This window comes from Sus scrofa, chromosome 14 (genome assembly GCF_000003025.6).
Source record: "Sus scrofa isolate TJ Tabasco breed Duroc chromosome 14, Sscrofa11.1, whole genome shotgun sequence".
Classification (NCBI taxonomy): Eukaryota; Metazoa; Chordata; class Mammalia; order Artiodactyla; family Suidae; genus Sus; species Sus scrofa.
Window position 1 is genome coordinate 63,558,220 of NC_010456.5, and position 21,628 is coordinate 63,579,847.

The window sequence follows — 21,628 nt, forward strand, 5'->3', positions numbered from 1 at the left end:
CCTTTTCCTGTTCTAGCATCCCATCCAGGACACCAGGTTATCTTTAGCTGTCAATCTCCTTAGGCTTCTATGACCACGACAGCTTCTTAAACTTTCCTTGTTTTTAATGACCCTGACAGTTTTGAGGTGCACTGGCCAGGTGTTTTGTAGAATGTCCCTTCACTGGGATTTATTTTATGTTTTTCTCATTGATTAGACTTGGGTTATATGTTTGGGGGAGGAAGAACATTGTGGAAAAATGCCATTTTCATCACATGACATCATATCACATCACATCAAGGGTATGTACCATCAGTATGATTTACCAGTGTTGAAGTTGTGCTTGGTCATATGGCAGAAGTAGTGTTTGCCCGTTTTCTTCATTGTGGTTACTCTATTCCCCACCCCCACCCCATACTGTTTGCTTTGGAGGGAAGTTGCTATAATCAGACGCACTTTAGCAGTAGGGAATCATGTTCTACCTCCTTGAGGGTAAAGTACTTTCATAAAATATTTGAAATTCTTATATCTGAGAAATTTGCCTCTTCTTCCCTATGTATTCGTTATTTATATGTGTCAGTATGGACTCATGGATTTTTGTTTTATTCTATTTTATTTATTTTGGCCATGCCCAAGGCATGCAGAAGTTCCTGGGCTGGGGATCAATGACGGATCCTTAAACTGCTAGGCCACCAGGGAACTCCTTTTTTTTTTTGGCTGGATATTCATTTTACACTTTGCACTATACCCCAATACTATTTTATTTATTTCTTTTGTTCAAATTGTTCCAGCTTTGGCCTTTGTGAACTCTTTCAGTTGATTCCTGTGTCCCTTTAACAGATCCCATCATTTTGTGTATGTGTGTTTATTTATTTATTTACTTATTTATCTTATGGCAGGGGGCGGGTAGAAAAGAAGGGTCCTTACTTGCTGGCACTATGAGATGTTCCAGGCTCACCCTGTATATTTTCCGCCCCAGTTCTAGATTTTGTCGTTTCTCCAGGGAGCTCCGGTTCCCTTTAGAGCAAATGCTACTAAAAACCAGTATCTCAGTGAAAGATGCACCCAGCTCATGGTTACTGAGGGAACTTTAAACAACGCAACTTAAATATCTTCATTCATATCTTTTGATTATCAGCTTCTAGCCCCTCCATTTTCTACTCTGCCATGATCATAATGTCATTAACTAAAGCATCCTTCTCAGATGTGCCACATTGAGCATGGCACTCCTACCTAATTTACAGTCTTATAGTTAAGGTTTCTGAAAAACTGATGTCTGCTTATGGAGGCCGTGGCTGCTGGGGCTTCCATAAGGGGCTGTACACAGATCCACGTGTCATAGAGGTTCTGCTCTGCTTAGTCAGTGGCAGATCATGGACTCCACTGGGAACTGTGTCTGGCATGTCCAAGTTAGACAATATGTAACTGCATAGGCAGGGCTGTCAAGGTGGTGCCTCAGCTTAAAGTCTCAAATACTACAATGATGGACTAGGTGGTAAGGATTTCAACACCTCCTATTAAGCCTGAGGCTTTTCTCTCTGGCAGAAAATCACTAAGTTAGCTGATGACGTTGAGTGAGAAATAGCATGACTCCCATGCATTTTTTGACTAGGAACCCTAGCCTTAAAACCCTTTTCTTTCTGTACATTTCCTGAGGCTGATCTCCCATTGCACCACAGTGGAAACTCCTCCTAAGGCTTTTTTCTTTTTTCTTTTTTTTGTCTTTTCTGGGGCCACACCCGTGGCATATGGAGGTTCCCAGGCTAGGGGTCTAATTGGAGCTGTAGCTGCCAGCCTACACCACAGCCACAGCAATGCGGGATCTGAGCCGCGTCTGCAACCTACACCACAGCTCATGGCAACGCCGGATCCTTAACCTGCTGAGCAAGGCCAGGGATTGAACCTGCAACCTCATGGTTCCTAGTTGGATTTGTTAACCATTGTGCCACAATGGGAAGTCCAAGCCTTTTTTTTTTTTTTTTTTTTTTTTGATATCAGAGAAACATTGTGAACTTCCCTACTGGGTGACAAAGTCATTTCCCTTCAATCAAATAAGATTTATATTTTGAACAATTATACCATTTTCAATTCTCTAACATTGAAACAGAAGTCTCGTGTATTTATTGCTCAAATCTTTTACAGCATCGTGACACTTCACCATTGTTTAATACCTCGTTCTTTTCTCCTTCCCAACCCTAGAGAGAATTACATGGCATGTCTAAAAATAAACATTATTTATTTAAGCTCTTTTCTTGAGAATAGTAGATTTTAAGATAATGAATTATTCAAGCGGCATATAAAAGCCATATGTGGGAATTCATCTCTGTTCAAACTATATCTTGAAGATGGAAATGTGACCTGGTTGACAACCATTGCTTTTGTCAATGTTACTGTTTTCTCTTTTGCAAATCACAAAAGCTCTCTTTTGTGATCAGCAGGCTGAATTTTTAGTTTCTCAAACCTATACATGGCCTAATAACTCAACAGGCAGGTAGTGACAGAGTTCCTCAAGCCGTAATGTTTTCTGTGAAGCACAGTGAATCTGGGCCACTGTGAATCCAGTGTAGATGTGACCATGCCTTATTCATGATGGAAGGGTGGGTGGATGAGGAAAGAAAGCACAGCTAATAATTCCAAGTGTTGCAGAGACCTAAATTTACAGTGAATGAAGTCAACCTCGGGCCTGTGTGTTGAGTCATAGAGTCAGGAATAACTCAAATAAGCCTCTGATATGGTGCAATATCTTGATTCCAAAGTGACCAAATCCTGATGGAGTTCAAAGGCACAGGATGAGGTTCAAAAGAAATGACTTATCCTAGAGGCTGGGAGCTTATAAAAATGTATCTGATGCAATAAGGCCTCCTGGTAAAGATTTACCTTAAGTTGTAATAAAATACCCTATTGTTTTTCCTATGAAAACTCCAACAGGTGAATGAGGTAGAGTGAGTACTCCAGGGGTAAAAAGTGATTTTGAAAAATAAAAATTGACTTTGATCCTCTCTCTCATGTTTCTATTAACCATAAAAATATTAACATAAAAATATTTTTACAAGAATGATTCCAATGTATCTATTATCACTTGTGAGTTGAAATATTTTAAAGAACCAACTTAGAGTTTACACCTCTATTACTAAAGAAGGATGTTAAAACATTTCTGCCTTCATCTCATTATAATATTTTCTATCAAAGTAAACCAAGAAATACATTTACCTTTTTTTAAAAAAAATTTGTTTTGGCTGTGCCCACAGCCTGTGGAAGTTCCCAGGCCAGGGACCGAACTTGTAAGTGCTACAGCAGCCACCCAAGCCACAGCAGTAGCAATGTAAGATCCCTAACTGGCTGAGCCATCAGGGAACTCCACATTTAATTTTACGTAGAAATAAAAACTAAAAGCTTTTTTAAAACTATTTTATATATATATATATATTTTAGGGCTATACCCACAGCATATGGAAGTTCCCAGGCTAGGGGTGGAATCAGAACTGTAGCCACTGGCCTATGCCACGGCCACGGCAACATGGGATCCCAGATGCATCTGTGACCTACAACACCACAGCTCAATGCAATGCTGGATCCTTAACCCACTGAGCAACGCCAGGGATCAAACCTGCATCCTCATGGATATTAGTCAGATTTGTTTCTGCTGAGCCACAAAGGAAACTCCTAAAAGTATAACTTTTAAAAAGGTATTTTTAGTGTTTTGAAAGTTTTCTTCTGATCAGAAATGAGAGTTTTGCTTTGCTGACAGCCATCAACGAGGTGACAGCATTTGGAAATAGGCGATTAGTCTCTGAATGGAGGGAAAATGGTTCATCTCCCCAAAGCCTGGGAAATTCTATAGTCTGAGCACTGGCTCTGGGGTAACAGGGTGACAAGGTCCAGCATCTGCTACTTACAGTCGTGGTCATGGTCTCTTCAGTCACCACCTTCAGGGTGTCGACCACGGAGATGTAGCCAAGCCTCCGGGCAATGGCCAGGGCAGTATTCCCGTTCTGGCAAGAGGGAAGCGTAGACCAGGAATTACATGTCACTCCATGTGTCTCTGAGCCTATCTCTATCCATTTCTACACAGTTGGCCTGTAGCAATGTCCCCAGCCCCCTCCCGCCATCATATGCTAAATGCTACTTCATGAAAGACAGACCTGGTACAAACCCATCTAACCTGTTCAGTCTCATACAGCACAGTCTGGGCTACTAAATGAAGAATCTAAGAGACTTTTTTTTTTTTTTTCTTTTTAGGACCACAGCTTCAGCATATGGAAATTCCTGGGCCAGGGATGGAATGAGAGCTGCACCACAGCCACAGCAACACCAAATCTGAGCCACAGCTTGTGGCGACGTTGGATCCTTAACCTAACCTAGTAAGACCAGGGATTGAATCTGCATCTTACAGACCTACAGAGACAATGTTGGGTCCTTAACCTGCTGAGCCACAACAGGAACTCCTTGAGAGGATTTTTAATGTTCTAAGTAATTAAGGAAACAAACACATGCTTCTTATACATGGACTTCCTACTGAGCAGCAATGGATTCATAATTTTTTGAGGTTTTTTTTTTTTTTTTTTGGCGGTGCCTGTGCCATGTGAAAGTTCCCAGGACAGGGACTGGACCTGTGCCATGGCAGTGACCCAAACTGCTGCAGGGACAATGCAAAATCCTTAACACGTTGCATCAAAAGGGAGCTCTGATTCACAGAGGTTTTTTTTTAGAAGTACATTTATTAATATAGGATGCTTGTGAAGGATACAAGCAGACAGGTGAGGGGACTCCGCCCCGAGAATTAGGTGGGCTACATTTTTTTTTCTTCTTTTGGGGGGCCTCACCTGTGGCACACGGAGGTTTCCAGGCTAAGGGTCAAATCAGAGCTGCAGCTGCTGGTCTACACTATAGTCACAGTAACACTAGATCCGAGACTCTTCTATGACCTACACCACAGCTCATGGCAACGATGGATCCTTAACCCACTGATCAAGGCCAGGGACCAAACCCAAATCCACATGGATACTGGTCGGGTTTGTAACTGCTCAGCCACGATGGGAATTCCTGATTCATAGTTTTTAAGTGGGAAACACTAATTACATCTCTCTCTTTCTCTGGACAGCTCAGAGCAATACAGTTATTGTCCTTTTCCCTCCCATGCTCTGTTTACACCTACTATTGAAAATCAAAAAGCAACCCTGGTGCACAATGAAAAATTTAAGAAGATACCAGCACCGAGGCCCATCTCTTTCCTCTTCCCTTAGCTGGCTCTTGACTCTTACCACCGTGAGTTCGTTGGGTGAGGCATCGTTCTGAAGCAGGACATTGATTATATGTGTGTGTCCCTGTTGGGCTGCTTGGTGTAACGGCGTGTACCCATTCTGCGAAAGGGAGATGGAAGAAATGACTCCTCCTTCCTTGGACACAAAGTCAATGACTTGCTGGATACAAAGGAGAAAGGAGTTTACCTTTGTTTTGGCATTCACTTTTGCAGAATGCTGGAGCAGGAAGTTCACGATCTTGATGTTCCCATAGTGGCAGCCCACATGCAGTGGTGTGTAGCCCATCTATAATTATACATATATATATATATTTAAAAAAAAGAAACATCCTAAGTACACTTTCAGTAATAGCCATCCTAAATAGAAACCAAAGTAATCTTTCCTAACAAGGCAGAAACCCTTTATTCCCCCTCTATAAGACAAATGTCTCTGAAAATTCTCACAACTGGTCTGAGATATAAACAATACCATCTCACATGGAAATTAGTTATTAAACTTCCCAAAGTGCTGTCTCGAGCATGGACTCATTTTGTTCTCCTAACAAATTTTCCAGATAGGATGAAAAGATGGAGAAATTGACAGCTTAGACAGACTGGTTCAGTGGCTTCTTGCTGAGGCTAAGAGTGCTCAATGGCCAGAGGTGGACTAGAATTTAGGGAACACTCTACTCTCTAAAAGCATAAAATGAAGGTTGACAACATGTGAAGTCACTAAAACTCAAAAGTCACTTGTGCAAATCAGAAGCGGAAGGGTCACGGCACTATATCTTCTCTTACCCTGCCCTTGAGAACCGCTGCCTGAATTCCTGACTGAACTAAGAAACACAATCCTGTTACTACCTTCTAGAACTTTTAATTTATAAAGGGAGAGGTAACCAAAAAAAAAAAATGTTTTTAAGTCTATATGTGTCTATGTGTGTGTAGATGAAACAACATAGGGTCAATATATTTACCATGAAGTTGCAAATTTCTAAAGTAAAGATTTTTGATGAAGGTATACAAGCGACATGAAGATAAGCTAAATCCAGTCTTCCCCCCACCCCCCCACCCCCCTGCCCCAGATTTAAAAACACTGATGCTTTCATGGAAATAACAACACACCCTTCACTTTGGGGTTTCTTTATTAAATACTTAGCTACCTAGGAAGGCATTCAGGTCTAAGGACAATGAGATTTTGCAGAATGAAAAGTCTGGGAGGGAAACTGAGTGGAGAGCTAGGCAATTAGGCCACCAAAGAGGCCTCAGGGACTTCAAGAATACAGGGTGTTTCAGAAATGGAAATGAGGGGTCACAGCTCTATTTAGGGCTATCCCAGCCCAGGGCAATTATACTTGCTTTACTATTTTAACACAGAGTTTAAAAAGCGTGAGGGATCTTGCCTGGTCACATCACATTGGGGCAGCTTCTAGAATACAGCATGGGTGGAGTAGGCATAGCCATAGAGAGTCGGAATATTGTGCAATAGATGTGGTGTACCCAGGGCTGCACCCTGTGTTTATCCTGTAAATCCTGAGTTTGACGTCTGCAATTCCTTTTTACCCAGCGAATTCCCAGCGATCCTTCTCTATTATTAATACCTTCACTATCTCTCCATTCACCTCAGAACTGATCTTATACACAAAAATGCGTTCACAATATAACATTTAATAAATATTCATTTTGTGTCAAAAACATGACACACAGAAAGAAAGAAGAGTTATGTTTTGAAGTAGCTAAAACAAGTTGAATATGAAGAGTAACAAATCACATGTCAAAAGAAAATGTTCGGGGAAAAGCAATGTGAAGTCATCTCTGATGACAGAAAAACATCCATTTTTCTTTCTTCCTTCCCCCCCCCCCCTTTTTTATGGCTGCAATGGAGGCATATGGAAGTTCCTAGGCCAGGGGCTGAATCCAAGTTGCAGCTGCGTCAACACCAGATCCTTTAATCCATTGCGCCAGGCCAGGGATCGAACCTGCATCTCTGCAGTAACCTGCAATCGTATTCCTAACCCGCTGCACCACAACAGGAACTCCAAAAACATCTGTTTTTCTTATCTGAGTTTGAAATTGTAGCATTATGTGAGATTAATCAGAAACTTCTTTTCGAAAAGATAGCTATTTTGGCTGAGGAGATGGGAGCTCGTGATCACACACGCTAAGGAATTTAGCAAATGAGTAATAATTGAAGCAAGCAATTTATCCCTTTTCATTAACTATGTCTGAACAAAGTTAGAGGTCACAAATTACTGAGAAATTTTCCACATGCATTTTTTTAAAACTCAGTCACAAAAACTAAGAAAGGTACAAGCTTTCACATGTTGCCCTTGAAGGACAGGTGTGTTGTAACAAGGCTCAATAAACGCGTTACACAGGAGGTATGGATATGCAGCTGGATAGAGTATCCAGGCCATGGTGTCCCTTGTACAGATATATGTTAGAAATACTCTGTATAAAGGTAAACCAACTTTACTTTATTCAAAGCAAATCAACTACACTTTAATTTTAAAAAGAAGCAGCAGCAGCAAGAAAGGATATGATGGAAGATTTGTTCTTCCCCCTAAAAAACTGTACTTGATCCATACAGAGTCACAGTGACACTCTGGATGGGCACAACCTTTGTGTATACCTTTGTCTGGGCATCCACATGTGCCCCTTGGTTTACGAGGACTTCAGCCACATTCACTCTGTCTTCTTGAGCAGCCAGATGGAGGGGGGTCAGGCCACTCTGCAAAAGAGCAAAGCAGTCACTTTACAGGAAGGATGGTGTACACACAGGCATGCCTGAGAGACAGCTGATGAATTCTAGGTAAGTAAGCCTAGATTTCTTTTTTTTTTTTTTTTAATCTATGGAGTAAGTGTACATACCAGCATGTGACAACACTGTTCATCCAGCCTTATTTCCTGTTTGTTCTTTCCTTTAAGGAATTTTTTTTTTTTTTGGTAGCTGTTTTTGTTTGTTTGTTTTGCTACACCTGAGGCATGTCGAAGTTCTCAGACCAGAGATCAAACCCATGCTACAGCAGGGACAATTCTGGATCCTTAAGCTGCTGAGCCACCAGGAAACTCCTCTTTATGGAAGTATTTTATTTTACTTTTTTTTGGCCACACCATGACAATGAAAATTCCAAGACCAGGGAGCAAATCGGAGCCGCAGCTGCAATCTATGCCCCAGCTGTGGCAACACCACATTCTTAACTTGCTGTACCACAGCAAGACGCCTATGGAAATACTTTAAAGCAAATCCCAGACATTATAACATTTCTCTCTTATGCACTTCAGTGCTTGTTTTTGTATTTTTTTAATTTAATTTTATTTTTTTAATTTTTTTTTTGTCTTTTTGCCATTTCCTGTGCTGCTCCTGCGGCATATGGAGGTTCCCAGGCTAGGAGTCAAATCGGACCTGTAGCCGCCAGCCTACGCCAGAGCCATAGCAACTTGGGATGTGAGCCGCGTCTGCAACCTAACCACAGCTCATGGCAACGCCGGATCCTTAACCCACTGAGCAAGGCCAGGGATCAAACCCAAAACCTCATGGTTCCTAGTCAGATTCGTTAACCACTGAGCCACGACGGGAATGCCAGTGCTTGTTTTTTTAACAGAGACTTTTTTAAAAAAAATTATGCAAGAGTTTTATCACATGACCAACAATTAAGCTTTAGCAAAAATTATTAAATAAAAATTATCTATAAATTGAATACTGACCTACAGTGATAATATTTTCTCCATTAAATATTAATACCCAAGGCTGAGAAATAATTTCTGTATGTCACCTCTGGGTAAGAAAGATGGCCTGTGAAATGTAATATGAAGGCTAGCTCATGAGAATGTCTAAGTCATTTTATGAGATTGGATGTTTGAAATTGACTCTCCTACAGAATGGGCAGGCTACAAGGGTGTTCCAATAGCCATGAAAAGATATCGCTAAGATTGCACTCTGGTTTAAAAATCCTCTGTAGTTGTATTTTTTCATAAAACATATTTAAGAGAAAGTAAGGTGGTATAAGTGCTTCCAGATTCTTTTCTTTCACCCATCATGATCTGAGACGTTAAGGTCTTTAATCTTGGAGGCCTCCTTCCTTCTCCTCTGCTGTGTGTTCAGCCAGGCTATCAACCTGTTCTGTTTGTCAGAGGAAAGGCATGAACCAAAAGCAGCACAAGGAAGGACACAGAACCTTCTATGTGCTGAACACTCTTTATTTAGGGGCTCCTATCTGTCACACAAAAGGTAGGATTCACAAAGAGTCATTCTCTCCTGCCTTTTTCTTTTTCGGCCACACCCATAGCACATGGAAGTTCCTGGTCCAGGGATCGAATCCAAGCTGCATCTGCTACCTGCACCACAGCTGTGGGATGCTGGATCCTTAACCCACTGCACCACAGCAGGAACTCTGCTCCTGACTTTTTAATACTGTTTACAGACTTTTGGAAGAAGCCCACCCAAACTGAATCCAGAGGAAGTATGAAACTGAGAACTAAGGCAGTCACTTGACATCCAAGAAAAATAAGATGGGGCCAAAACTAGCACCACCCAAACACTGACATAATCATGGAACAATGTTCCATGTTCTACTTAAGAGGAAACAAATATTTGCCGCCGTAATATTTTGTAAAATGTCATGATCCCCTATTTAAAGTTTGCAACTTTCTTAAACTTCTGAAGAACTTCACTGAGTGGTTCTCAGCATAGCTGGGGAAAGGTATTCTGGCACGTGCTCTGCTTTCTGTGTCACCCCAGTGGGTCACCCCAGCTATGTTCACGCTGTCCCAGGGTGACCCATCCAACCCTGGGCATGAGCCCCCTCCAGCTTTTCTGGCTTCTCTCTCTTCCCCCTTGTCTCACAAAGGGCCGGTCTCTCTGCTAACCGCATGTGTGTACCTTCTCCAGGCTCACTTATATTAAGAGCATCATATTCCTGCATCTAAACTCTATTTTCTTGTCTGTCTTCCTCAAACCATTATGAGCTTGTTGAGACAGCTTACTGCAACTTTCATCTTTGTATACACCAGGGTCTCGTATCTAGCACTGAATTCATCTACTCATTGATTAAGACAGAGGAAAAAGCAAACAACTTTAGATAAAAGAGGCTAAATTAAATAAAGAACAATTTTTTTTTTTTTTTTTTTTTTTGGTTTTTGGCTGTGCCCATGGAATGCAGAAATTCCTGCACCAGGGATCTAACCCACATCACAGTAGGGATCTGAACCACAGCAGTGACAATGCCAAATCCTTAACCCACTAGGCCACCAGAGAACACCAGAAAAAAATCATTTTTATATTCATAAGTTTATTTAAAAATATTTAAAAGAATAATGTGATGGTTAAAACAACCTTGAGTTCAGAAGTCATCTGTTCATCTTTTCTGGGGTTTTGACCATGGCTCATTCTAAAAATGGCATTTATTTGGAACAGAGAGAATACCACCAACACAGAAGAATAACACTTTGGTTTCACATTCTATTAGCTGTGTAAAGAATATAGCTGCTTGTAGTCTGTAAACTTCATGTGGGAAAGCAGGAATGAAAGGGCAAAATTAAATCAAATCAAACACTAGCACTTCAGCAGTAACTTGGGTTCATGGTCTCTTTTTCTTAAAAATCTGGGAACTGCTGGGGAATAGTAAGCAAAGAAACAAGTGAAAACAATCAAGCGTTGAGTTCAATAGAACTTTTCACAAAAGCTCAATTTTTCTTTTAGTATTTATTTATTTATTTTTGTCTTTTTGCCTTTTCTAGGGCTGTTCCCGCAGCATATGGAGGTTCCCAGGCTAGCGGTCTAATTGGAGCTATAGCCGCCAGCCTACACCATAGCCACAGCAATGCCAGATCTGAGCCGCGTCTGCGACCTAAACCACAGCTCATGGCAACGCTGGATCCTTAACCCACTGAGCAAGGCCAGGGATCAAACTCAAAACCTCATGGTTCCTAGTCGGATTTGTTAACCACTGCACCACGACGGGAACTCCTAGTATTTATTTTTTAGTAAGGAAGTCAAGTCTACTGTGAAATGGAGTGATAGGATGGGTAGAGAGAAGGGAGAGGAGGCCCAGTAACTGACATATATATATTTTTTTTATGGTCACGCCTGTGGCATGTGGAAGTTCCTGGGCCAGGGATTGAACCTGAGCCACAGCAGTGACCTGAGCCATGGCAGTGACAATGCCAGATCCCTAATCCACTGAACCACCAGGGAACTCCCAGTAACTGATGTTTAAAACTCTGACAGAAAAATGGTCAGATTTCCTCATTGAACAATAAAGTTCTGCTGATTCTCTATTTTCACATTGGGGCTTATTTAATACTTTTTACAGAAAATGATTGCCAAGAAAGGAAGCAAAGACTTACAAGTGTGTTTATATTAAACCATTTCTAGGTATTGCAAAGTTCTTGAAAGTTCCTTAAGCACAGTGTGCTACAGTGAAACCAGCTGATCTGCTTTTGACAATGTTCTTGGCAGTATTTCTGCTTATATAGAGTTTATTCAGAAGATGGCTGGACATTTCCAGGTTTCCTTGGTTTATGATGTCTTCTGGTGCTCAGAATTCCCCTCACTCATGTCCAGTCTACCAAAGTCAATACTGATAAATTCTCTCTAAAGTTTTCTTAGAAAGCCTAAGGATTTTTTAAAAATGATTTTAAGATGTATTCAGGGCTGGATATATATTGCAACCAGTTGACTGCAGGAATTTAAAAGAAATAAAACATCAGTTACACTGTACGCTGGTATTGAATCTATTGAAAATGTTCACCTGTTAACGTAACTGTTCTAGTCTATACTGTCTCTTGAAGACTTAATGAGATATAACATTCTGAACTCCTAAGAAAATATATACTAATGGATGCCAGAATTTGCTTCAATTTGAGAAGGCCAGGTCCTCTATCTCATTAAGATAGGTTGAATTTTGCAGCAAACTATTATAAGGCTGGTTTATATATTAGCATATGAGTGAGCCTTAGAAATACAACTCAAACAAATCCTGATTATAATGACTATGTGAAATTGCTTCGTGATTCCCGTTAATGCTGAGACATACAACCCAAAAGGAAGGTTTAAAAAGAAAGATATGAAAGGAGTTCCCTGGTTAAGGATAGGGCATTGATGCTGGGGCTGGGATTTGATCCCTGGCCCCGGGAACTTCATGTGCCATGGGCACGGCCAAAAAAGAGAAAGATGGGGGAAAAGCAAATCAGTACACCAGAAAAAAAATGAAAACTATATTTGCTCTGAAATGATCACAAAGGATTTTCAAGATACTAAAAGAGAAAAAAGGTTTCCCTGTTTTCTTTTGTCTTTTTTAGGGCCGCACATGTAGCATATGGAGGTCCCCAGGCTAGGGGTCTAATCAGAGCTGTAGCCGCCAGCCTTCAACACAGCCACAGCAATGCCAGGTCTGAGCAGCATCTGTGACCTACACCACAGCTCATGCAACACTGGATGCTTAACCCACTGAGCAAAGCCAGGAATCCAACCTGCAACCTCATGGTTCCTAGTCAGATTTGTTTCAGCTGCGCCGCAATGGGAACTCCCCAGATTTCCCTGTTTTCTAACATACGTCCTTTGGTTTATAGAATGTGTTAAATTACCACCTTGGGAATTCACATTCGTGCAGTTAGCCTTTTTCCCAAGGTATGCAAAGTCCAAAATTAAGACAACTGTTCTTTTTCTATTTAGAAGAAGGTGCTGAATGTTACTTCATCTTCATGATTTTCGGGAAGTAAATATTGTTGTCTTTCTTTATTAGAGGACAGAACTGAGGTTTAGACAGGTCATGTGACTTGTCCAACCAAGTTACATGTCAAGCAGTAGGACTCAGGTTTAGGGTTAAGACCCGGGAGATTCAAAGCTTCTGTGATTACCAAAAATAGGCCACATCCATTAAGATATTTAAACGACTTATTATGTGTTGCCATCAAACTATTACCATCTTGAAACTCTCCTCTGACATCTGAGCTATGACTGAGAAATGCCACAACTGTGCCATCACCAGTCCACAGAGGAGAAGCTAAATGTCAGCAGTTTGGATTATTAGGAATTGGGGGGCATTCTTGCAGGCTTCTGTTTTATCTGAATTTTAGGAACATCTGTCTGGCATTTTGGGTAGATCTCAGACTCATGCATTAACAAGTAGGTCAGCAAACCCAAATTCTCTGACATACACAGCAAGAGGCAGTGACCTCATTAACATGCCTCTGGTTAATTATGGGCGGGACTTCTACTCAGCTTCACCCGGCTTTTCACTAATGATGGGGGTGTCAAATGTGAGGGCAGGGGAGTTTGAAGACTTTTGGGAACAGAGACTTGAAAATTCCTTGGAACTGCCAATTTACATACAAAGACGAGCCTCTCAATCTATTGAATAAAACAGCTACTCTAAATTTCTGTTATGAAAATGAACTCTTGGAAGGCAGACCTGTTTCCAATTTCTCTTTGCAACTTAGGACTTAAAACCAGGACAGGCAGAGTAGGTATCCCTAAATGTTTCTGGCAAAAATCAACGTACAACTTATTTGCTACATTCTAGTGAGGTGACAATGTTGTGTTTTGATTCAATATTATAGCAAAACTTTAGGTTGTTAGAAATTTTTTTGTGGGAGTTCCCTGGTGGCCTACCAGTTAAGGATCCACCATTGTCACTGCTGTGGTGCAGGTTTGATCCCTGGTGCAGGAACTTCTACGTGCCTCAGGTGCAGGAGGAAAAAAAATTTTGCAGACCTCATTTTTACAGCTAGATGTTACTCAACTGTATGCCTTTTTAATTATTGACTTACCGTTCTCTTACTGTTTAAAATGAGTTTTTTCAAGTTTTCCCCATGATAAATAACATGTTGGTGAACATCTTCATATAATATTACACTTTACACATTCTACTTGATCTGACTTTTTCATGACTTCTTAGTGACCTTTCTGAAGGTGAGGCTTTGTTGTAGTATATGCTTTTTATTTTTATTTATTTACTTTTTCCTTTTTAGGGCCACGCTGCAGCATATGAAGTTCCTAGTGCTAGGGTTTAAATCAGAGTTGTAGCTGCCAGCCTACACCACAGCCACAGCCATGCCAGATCTGAGCAGCATCTGTGACCTATGCCCAAGCTTGCAGCAGCTCCGGATCCTGAACCCACTGAGCGAGGCCAGGGATGGACCCTCGTCCTCATGGATACTAGTTGGGTTCTTAACCTGCTGAGCCACAACAGGAACTCCCTGTATGCTTTTTAGAGAGACATAAAAAGGTTACCTTATTGCTCAAGTTCACATTAGCGTTTCTGCTGAGGAGCAGCGACACCATGTCCACGTGTCCCTCCTGAGCTGCGAGATGGACAGAAGCAATTCCTTGCCGGGTAACTGCATTTGCATCAGCACCATATTCCAGCAGAGTGGTCGCTATGTCCATCTGGTTCTTTTTGGCAGCGATGTGCAGTGGGGTATAGCCATTCTGTCAACACAAATCACTTGGTCACACGCTCAGGAACAAGATAAAAATGTGTGCAGCCCATTTTAAAAGAGTAGGCTTCCCTTTCTACTGATTTTCTTTGATGATTTAAAAAAATCGTGATCAACTCATAAGCAAACACTGATAAACCAAGAAGTGCTATCACTCTAGGACCCTCATGTCTTCCCAGTGCCTAAATAGGGAGACAAGCTGAATTCTGTCTATAGACTATAGACAGTTTAGCACAAGAGAGTCAAAGTGCCACTGGTTTTACAAAAGGAAGCTAGCGCTCCCTTTCACAGGTAGTTATGTTAGTAGGTGCTCAATAATTACTTGCCTTTATTCATTTATTTGGCTGTGCCCCTGGCATGTGGAATTTCCTGGGCTAGGGACTGAACCCGTGCCACAGCAGTGACCACACTGGATCCTTAACCTGCTGAACCACCAGAGAACTCCTACTTGCCTTATTTAAATCAGGAATGAGAAGAAATCCAACTGGGAAACAAACAAATGGGACCACTGTGGCAAGATCGGAGCCAGTATTTTCCCTTCAAAGTCATTTTACTACTTTTTTTTTTTTCTTTTTTGCTTTTTAGGACCTCACCCATGGCATATTCAGGTTCCCAGGCTAGGGGTCGAATCGGAGCTAAAGCTGCCAGCCTACGCCACAGCCACAGCAACATGGGATCCAAGTCCCATCTGTGACCTACATCACAGCTCACAGCAACACCATATCCCCAACCCACTGAGCGAGGCCAGGGATTGAACCCGCATCCTCATGGATACTAGTCATGTTCATTACTGCTGTGCTACAATGGGAACTCACCCTTCAAAATCTTTTTAATGACCTACTGCTTACAAGTCAAAAATCTTAATTTTCATGGTAGTCAAGGTCCTGTAATCTACTTCCATTTGCCCCTCTGACTGCCTCTTTTATAAAACTCTAGTTTCCATGTCATGCTTCCATTGGACTGGTCTCCCAAACACACACAAGCTCGTGTGTCTATCTTGCCTTACTCTACAAGGAACTCTTTTCCCCAACCTGCCCTTGGGGCCAGCATCTTTCAATGGAACATTCAGCTCAGGGACACCTCATCGAGTGTTTCACCTTCCTTCTCCCTCCTATACCTGCCCCCAACTAGACTGACTCTCATCAAAGTCCTGGAGATATTTAGTGGCACACTTCTTCATGTATCTGTCCATTCCTACCAAATAAAAATCTATGGAGGGCAAGTGCCATATTCATCTTCATAGCTCTACTACCTGGCAATGACTGGCAAATCCCTGCATTTGAGTCAAGCTTACTCGAACTGTCAGAACATCTCAGGACCCTTCTCTTGGTCGACTCCTAATGCTCAGAGGTGGAGGGAACCAAAATTCCTTGGACGAATTGTTAATGTGCTCCCTCAGGAGCCCTCAGAGTCCTCTGTCCAAAGAAAGAAAGGTTCCCTTGCCTTAGGGAACCCTGTACCTGGCTCACAGTCCTTTAAAAGAAATCTGAAGTTACATTTTGACCTGGCCATGAATCTGATGGCATAAAATATGCCAATGAAAAATCAGAATGATTCTTTTGGTAGGATTTTGAGACATAAAATAGACTTTATAAAACACAAATAGGATTTATATCAGGGAATATGATCCAAATCTAGACAACAGGTTAGTCACTGTCTTTCCAAGCCCTGTGGCTAGGTCAGAAACAACACAGAGGGCACCAGGGCTGCTGCTGGACCACCAGTTGGCCAGCCTCCTGTAAGGAACCCTCATATTTCTGTCACTGCTATGCTCTCGTGTGACAACATTTCTTACTTGCCAAACATTCTCTTTCTAATTGATTGTGGAAGATTCAGGCTGTTGGTTATCAGTCGATGAATGTGGAAGTGCCACTTCTAGACTCTTCTGAAACCAGCCTCTGACACATGGGATGGACCTGGGTAGCAGATTTTATACCCCTATTTTTAGTTGTGACCTATTACCATCTGGAAGCCCCAGCTGACCTGGGAAGCATTTGGCCCTCTGCTCAGACACACCCTGAAGAGAGGGCCTTCCGCGCCAAACGCAGGGCTTTGGATGGAGCCCAACTCTACGGTGAGTGACGGGAGGGGGTGAGCTGTTTCACCACCATCCCCACCCGAGAATAAAAGGGAAAAGTCACAAAGCAGTGCTAAAATAGGAAGCCTGTGATATCCTAACACCAGCTAATTAGAGTGGTAAAGGCAAGACAGAGTTCAGCTTCTTACGATACATCATAGCTCTTTTTGTTATTGCTACCGGCCTAAGCTTCAAGCCACCCACTTCTCAGCCTCTGAAGGCAAGTCAACAGCTTCTGTGACATGATCCTCTCCTTGATTACTTTTAACCCCCCCCCAAAACATAGGTTCTTAAAAAACAGAGAAGCTTTAGCACCTCTGAAATGTGTGCGCATTCCAGACGAGTTACCCGTCATTACTAAAGGATTTATCCTGAGCTCCTTACTTGAGTTACAAAGGAAAGTGTAAAGCAAAGGAAAAACAATTCCGGGTATGATTTTAGAATGGAAAGTCAATCTCAGAAAGATTTAGGAAATATTTCAAGTAATACACAAATGGTTTGAGACCTATCACAAGCTTTCCTAAATTTCCTAAATTCTTTCTCATTTCTAGAAAGTTAAAGGATTCTTACTTGCCTTAGAAAGGAGACAGATACATTTATCAGAAGGGAAATAAAATAGTCAGTAATTCAATTGGAGAGTAACAATAATTTTTCCTCTTGATGTAAAGGACGAAGTGCATGCTATGTGTTCTTTTGCACTTCAAGATAAAAACAAGAGCAAATGTAATTTTAAATTATCAAAAGTTACATATTTACACCAAAACTTTACTTATTTTTATTTTTTAAATGTAATTGGAGTATAGTTGACTTACAACGCTGTGTTGGTTTCAGGTGTACAGCAAAGTGAAGCAGTTATACAGTTACGCATGTACACATATCCATTCCCTTTTGGATTCTTTTCCCATATAGGTCATTACACAGTATTAAGTAGACTTCCCTGTGCTATATAGCAGGTCCTTGTTACTTACCTATTTTGTATATAGTAGTGTATATATGTTAATCCCAACCTAATTTATCCTTCCCCCCAACATTTGCCCTTTGCTCCCCATAAGTTTGGTTTTGAAAGCTTTGAGTCTGTTTCTGTTTTGTGAATAAGTTCTTTTGCATCATTTTAAAAATTAGATTCCACCTATTAGTGATCTCAAATGATTTTTTACACGACACTTTACATTGTTCCCAAGAACTTTCACAATTGCTACCAATCCGTATCAGTAGCTATATTGCATATTTTATGAAAAAGAAATCTGACAAATAATAAGTTAAGGCTCACTATACTTTCCACAATCTGTGCCTAAATTATGCCTGAACTCAAGCCAATTCTCTTTTTGGTATAGTCTCCTGCCTCAGGAAATAGATCTGGCTTCTGTTTTACAGAAGACCATCTAGTCTTTCAGCACCCTCCCCCCGCCCCATTACTTAATGTCACATTACGTTTCTAGGATATGTATGAGTAAGAACCTATGTCAGCAGTTCTGCAATAGGGAGGAAAGGCCAAGAAGACATCATCACATACTCTAAGAACCAAGGATGTGAAGGAGGAGTGTTAACACTGAGGTCATTGCTGTCATAGCAACATGCATGATTAGCTCTACTGAGGTTTTTATGCCTCCTTGCTCACCACTGCCAGAATTCAGACACCCTGTAGCCTCCCTTGAGTAAAGAAGGCTCTTCACCTATACTGTATCCATTCGCCCTCCTTCCTTAATAAAAAGCACCTTTGGCATTGTTCCCATCTGAAAACTACATTTCCCAGCTTCCCTTCCAGAAAGAAGTGGCCAGTGAGGTGTAAGGAGAAATGGTTGGGTGGAGCTTCTGGAAATGCCCTATTGTCTGACTTTTTTTTATTGTCTACTGCTTGAAAAGCGGACCTGGCAGCCTGAGCTACATCATCTGGAGCAAAGACCAAAAATCAACTGACCAATCAATCACAGGGACCTTTCATCAGCACTCTGGAAACACTGAACTAGCATCGACAATTGCCTCCCTCCAGGCTGCTTATGACACGAGAAAATGAGAAGCTCATCAGTTTAAACCGCTGTAGCTAGGTCTTTTTTCCTAGCAGATGAACCAAACTCTGAGAGAACTGGCTTTGCTCAGGATAAAAGTACAGAGAAAGCTCCTGGTCAGGATCACTGACTCAGAAAGTGGGCAGTTGGACCTGTGGCAGAGGTGGCATTACAGAGGCTCCTAAGGCGGCAATTGTGCAATGGGAATGAGACTGAATGTCCTATTAGAAAAGCCTGGGTTCAATCAACTGTAAAAGATATGCCTCAGGCTGAAAGGCTGTTAGAAGGAATTAATTAAACAACCTCTTTTCAACTCTTTGTCAAAGACCTTTTGCAGATAGGGAACCAGAAAGTCTCATTTGACAAATACAAAGCGGGAAATCTACAAATCTCTCAATTGTTGACCCGCTTAAGAGTTATTTATGGGAGGAAAGGTGCTTTACTCTCGGTGCTTCACATATTATTTATAACTTCCGTCAATTCTAAACTGCTTAGCACTAGTCGTGACAAAATTATTGCTCTCATGTGAGGAATGAATCGTTTACTTATCAATTATTTACCGGTTGTCTACTAGGAAACTGAAGTTATTTATAATAGAAGAAAAGTGACCCTGGCTTAAAAAGATATGAAAATAAATAAAATGGACAACCGCTAAATTTCACTGAAAATTTTCGTTATTTAAAAAATGATGTAATGTATACATAAAATATCCCATTGTCACCATTTTTATCTAGTCAGTGGCGTTAGGTACATTCACAGTGTTCTCCCCTTATTACCACCAGCCTTCCCTAAACTGAAACTCTACCCATTAAACACTAACCCCCATTCCTTTCTCCCCTCAGCCCTGGCAACCAGCATCCTTTCTTTTTTTCTTTTCTTTTCTTTTTTTTTTTTTTTTTGGCTTTTTAGGGCTGTACCAATAGCGTAAGGAAGTTCCTAGGCTAGGGGTCAAATCAGAGCTGCAGCTGCCACAGCCACAGCAACAAGGGATCTAAGCCACATCTGTGACCTACACCACAGCTCACAGCAATGCTGGACCCTTAACCCACTGAGCAAGGCCAGGGATCTAACCCAAGTCCTCGTGGATACTGGTCAGATTCCTTTCTGCTGTGCCACAATGTGAAATCCCCAGCATGCTACTTCCTGTCTTTACATATTTGAAATCTTACAGTATTTGTCCTTTTGTATGCCTGGCTTATTTCACTTGGCATAGTTTCTTTGAGGTTCATCTATATTGTAGCATGTTTCAGAAAGCCTTTCCTTCTTATGAGTGAACAATACTCCCCTGCATGTATAAACCCAACTTTGTTTATCCCTTCATCCTTCCATGAACACTTGAGTTGCTTCTATCTTTTGGCTGCTGTGAATAAGGCTGCTTTTTTTTTTAAGAAAAAGTTTTTTCAGAAATCAAAGGATGGCTTTATGATAGAAAGAACATCAGGGTTAGAAATTATAGGAAAAAGCCACTCTTAGATGAAAAGCAAGTTTGGGGGCTTGATTTTGAATTGTAGATCTCACTGGGTACAAATCTGAAACAGATAGGGCAGGAAATAATTGAGAAATACAGAAAAAGAGGTTCTGAAGACAAATACCAATCAAAGATTACTTGCTCTTTAAATGGAGAAAGTACCTAAAAATTTTATCTTTGAAAGTATCCAAAGTCATCTAGAATAGCCCAGTTCTTTGATTTATGCATATAACAGATTCAATTTAAATACAAAGTTGAAAGGAGAACATTCTAGCTGCCCACAAATGGAAGGGTGAAACAAATATAAAAAGCCAGAGGTAGGTCAACTATACTCCAATAAAATTTATTAAAAAAAAAAAAAGCCAGAGGGATACTAAAAGTTCCTTTACCCAACAGTATTTAGGAAAAGAATTGCACAGCATTTAAACTGTGGTCCAGTGTTCTCTGATCACAGCCACCTGCTCAACAACAGTGAGCTTCTTAAACCGATAGTACTGTATTAACTTCTCTTCGAATAAACTCTTGGTGTCTTCTCAAATCAGAACACCAGAGTCATAAGAAAGCCATTCACTCTAAGCATCTCTTTTTTCAGAAATCTGTGTGTTGTCTACTGGTTAAAAACAACCTAATCATAAGAAGAAAGATTCTCCTATTGTATAGCACAGGAACTATATTCAATATCCTGTGATAAACTATAAAGGAAAAGAATATGAAGAAGAATATATGGAGTTCCTGTCGTGGCGCAGTGGAAACGAATCCGACTAGGAACCATGAGGTTGTGAGTTCGATCCCTGGCCTTGCTCAGTGGGTTAAGGATCTGGTGTTGCCGTGAGCCGTGGTGTAGGTCTAGGTCGCAGATGAGGCTCAGATCTGGTGTTGCTCTGGCTGAGGTGTAGGCTGGCAGCTACAGCTCCAATTAGATCGCTAGTCTGGGAACCTCCATATGCCACTGGTGCGGCCCTAAAAAGACAAAAAAAAAAAAAAAAAGAATGTATATGTATAACTTGAGTCACTGTGCTATACAGCAGAAATTAACATAACATTATAAGCCAACTATGGTTCAATAAAATAAAATTTAAAAAATAGAATAAGGATTCTACTTAGCAATAATAATAACACAGAAGCAAACCCTCCTAGCTTATTCTATTAAACACACATAAACCACTTGAAGGCAACATCTTACAGCTAGGAAAATGTAATACATACTTTTACAACTTTGACAAGGGAGAGCTTTCTGACTCTCTCAGGCTGTGCTTATGTTTTTAACCTGGCTAAAGAGTATTTTTACTTTTTCTGCCCCCTGAATTTTCCTCAGGCTACAGGATGTCCTGGATTTTCAGGGATTATCAATGGACAAGAAAGTATTTACTGAGCATCTACCACAGGAGTTGACTAAGGAGCTTCTATTTTCATGATTTTTC

At 41.0% G+C, this 21,628-nt stretch overlaps 1 protein-coding gene across 1 annotated transcript in view; it reads right to left on the reverse strand.

Annotated features, from left to right (window-relative positions):
* Positions 1-21,628, reverse strand: part of ANK3 (ankyrin 3) — a 393,067-nt gene that overhangs the window by 142,066 nt on the left and 229,373 nt on the right. Inside the window, 5 exon segments of the mRNA XM_005671012.3 lie at positions 3,876-3,971; positions 5,241-5,339; positions 5,427-5,525; positions 7,848-7,946; positions 14,451-14,648. Coding sequence (XP_005671069.2) covers positions 3,876-3,971; positions 5,241-5,339; positions 5,427-5,525; positions 7,848-7,946; positions 14,451-14,648 — 591 coding nt within the window.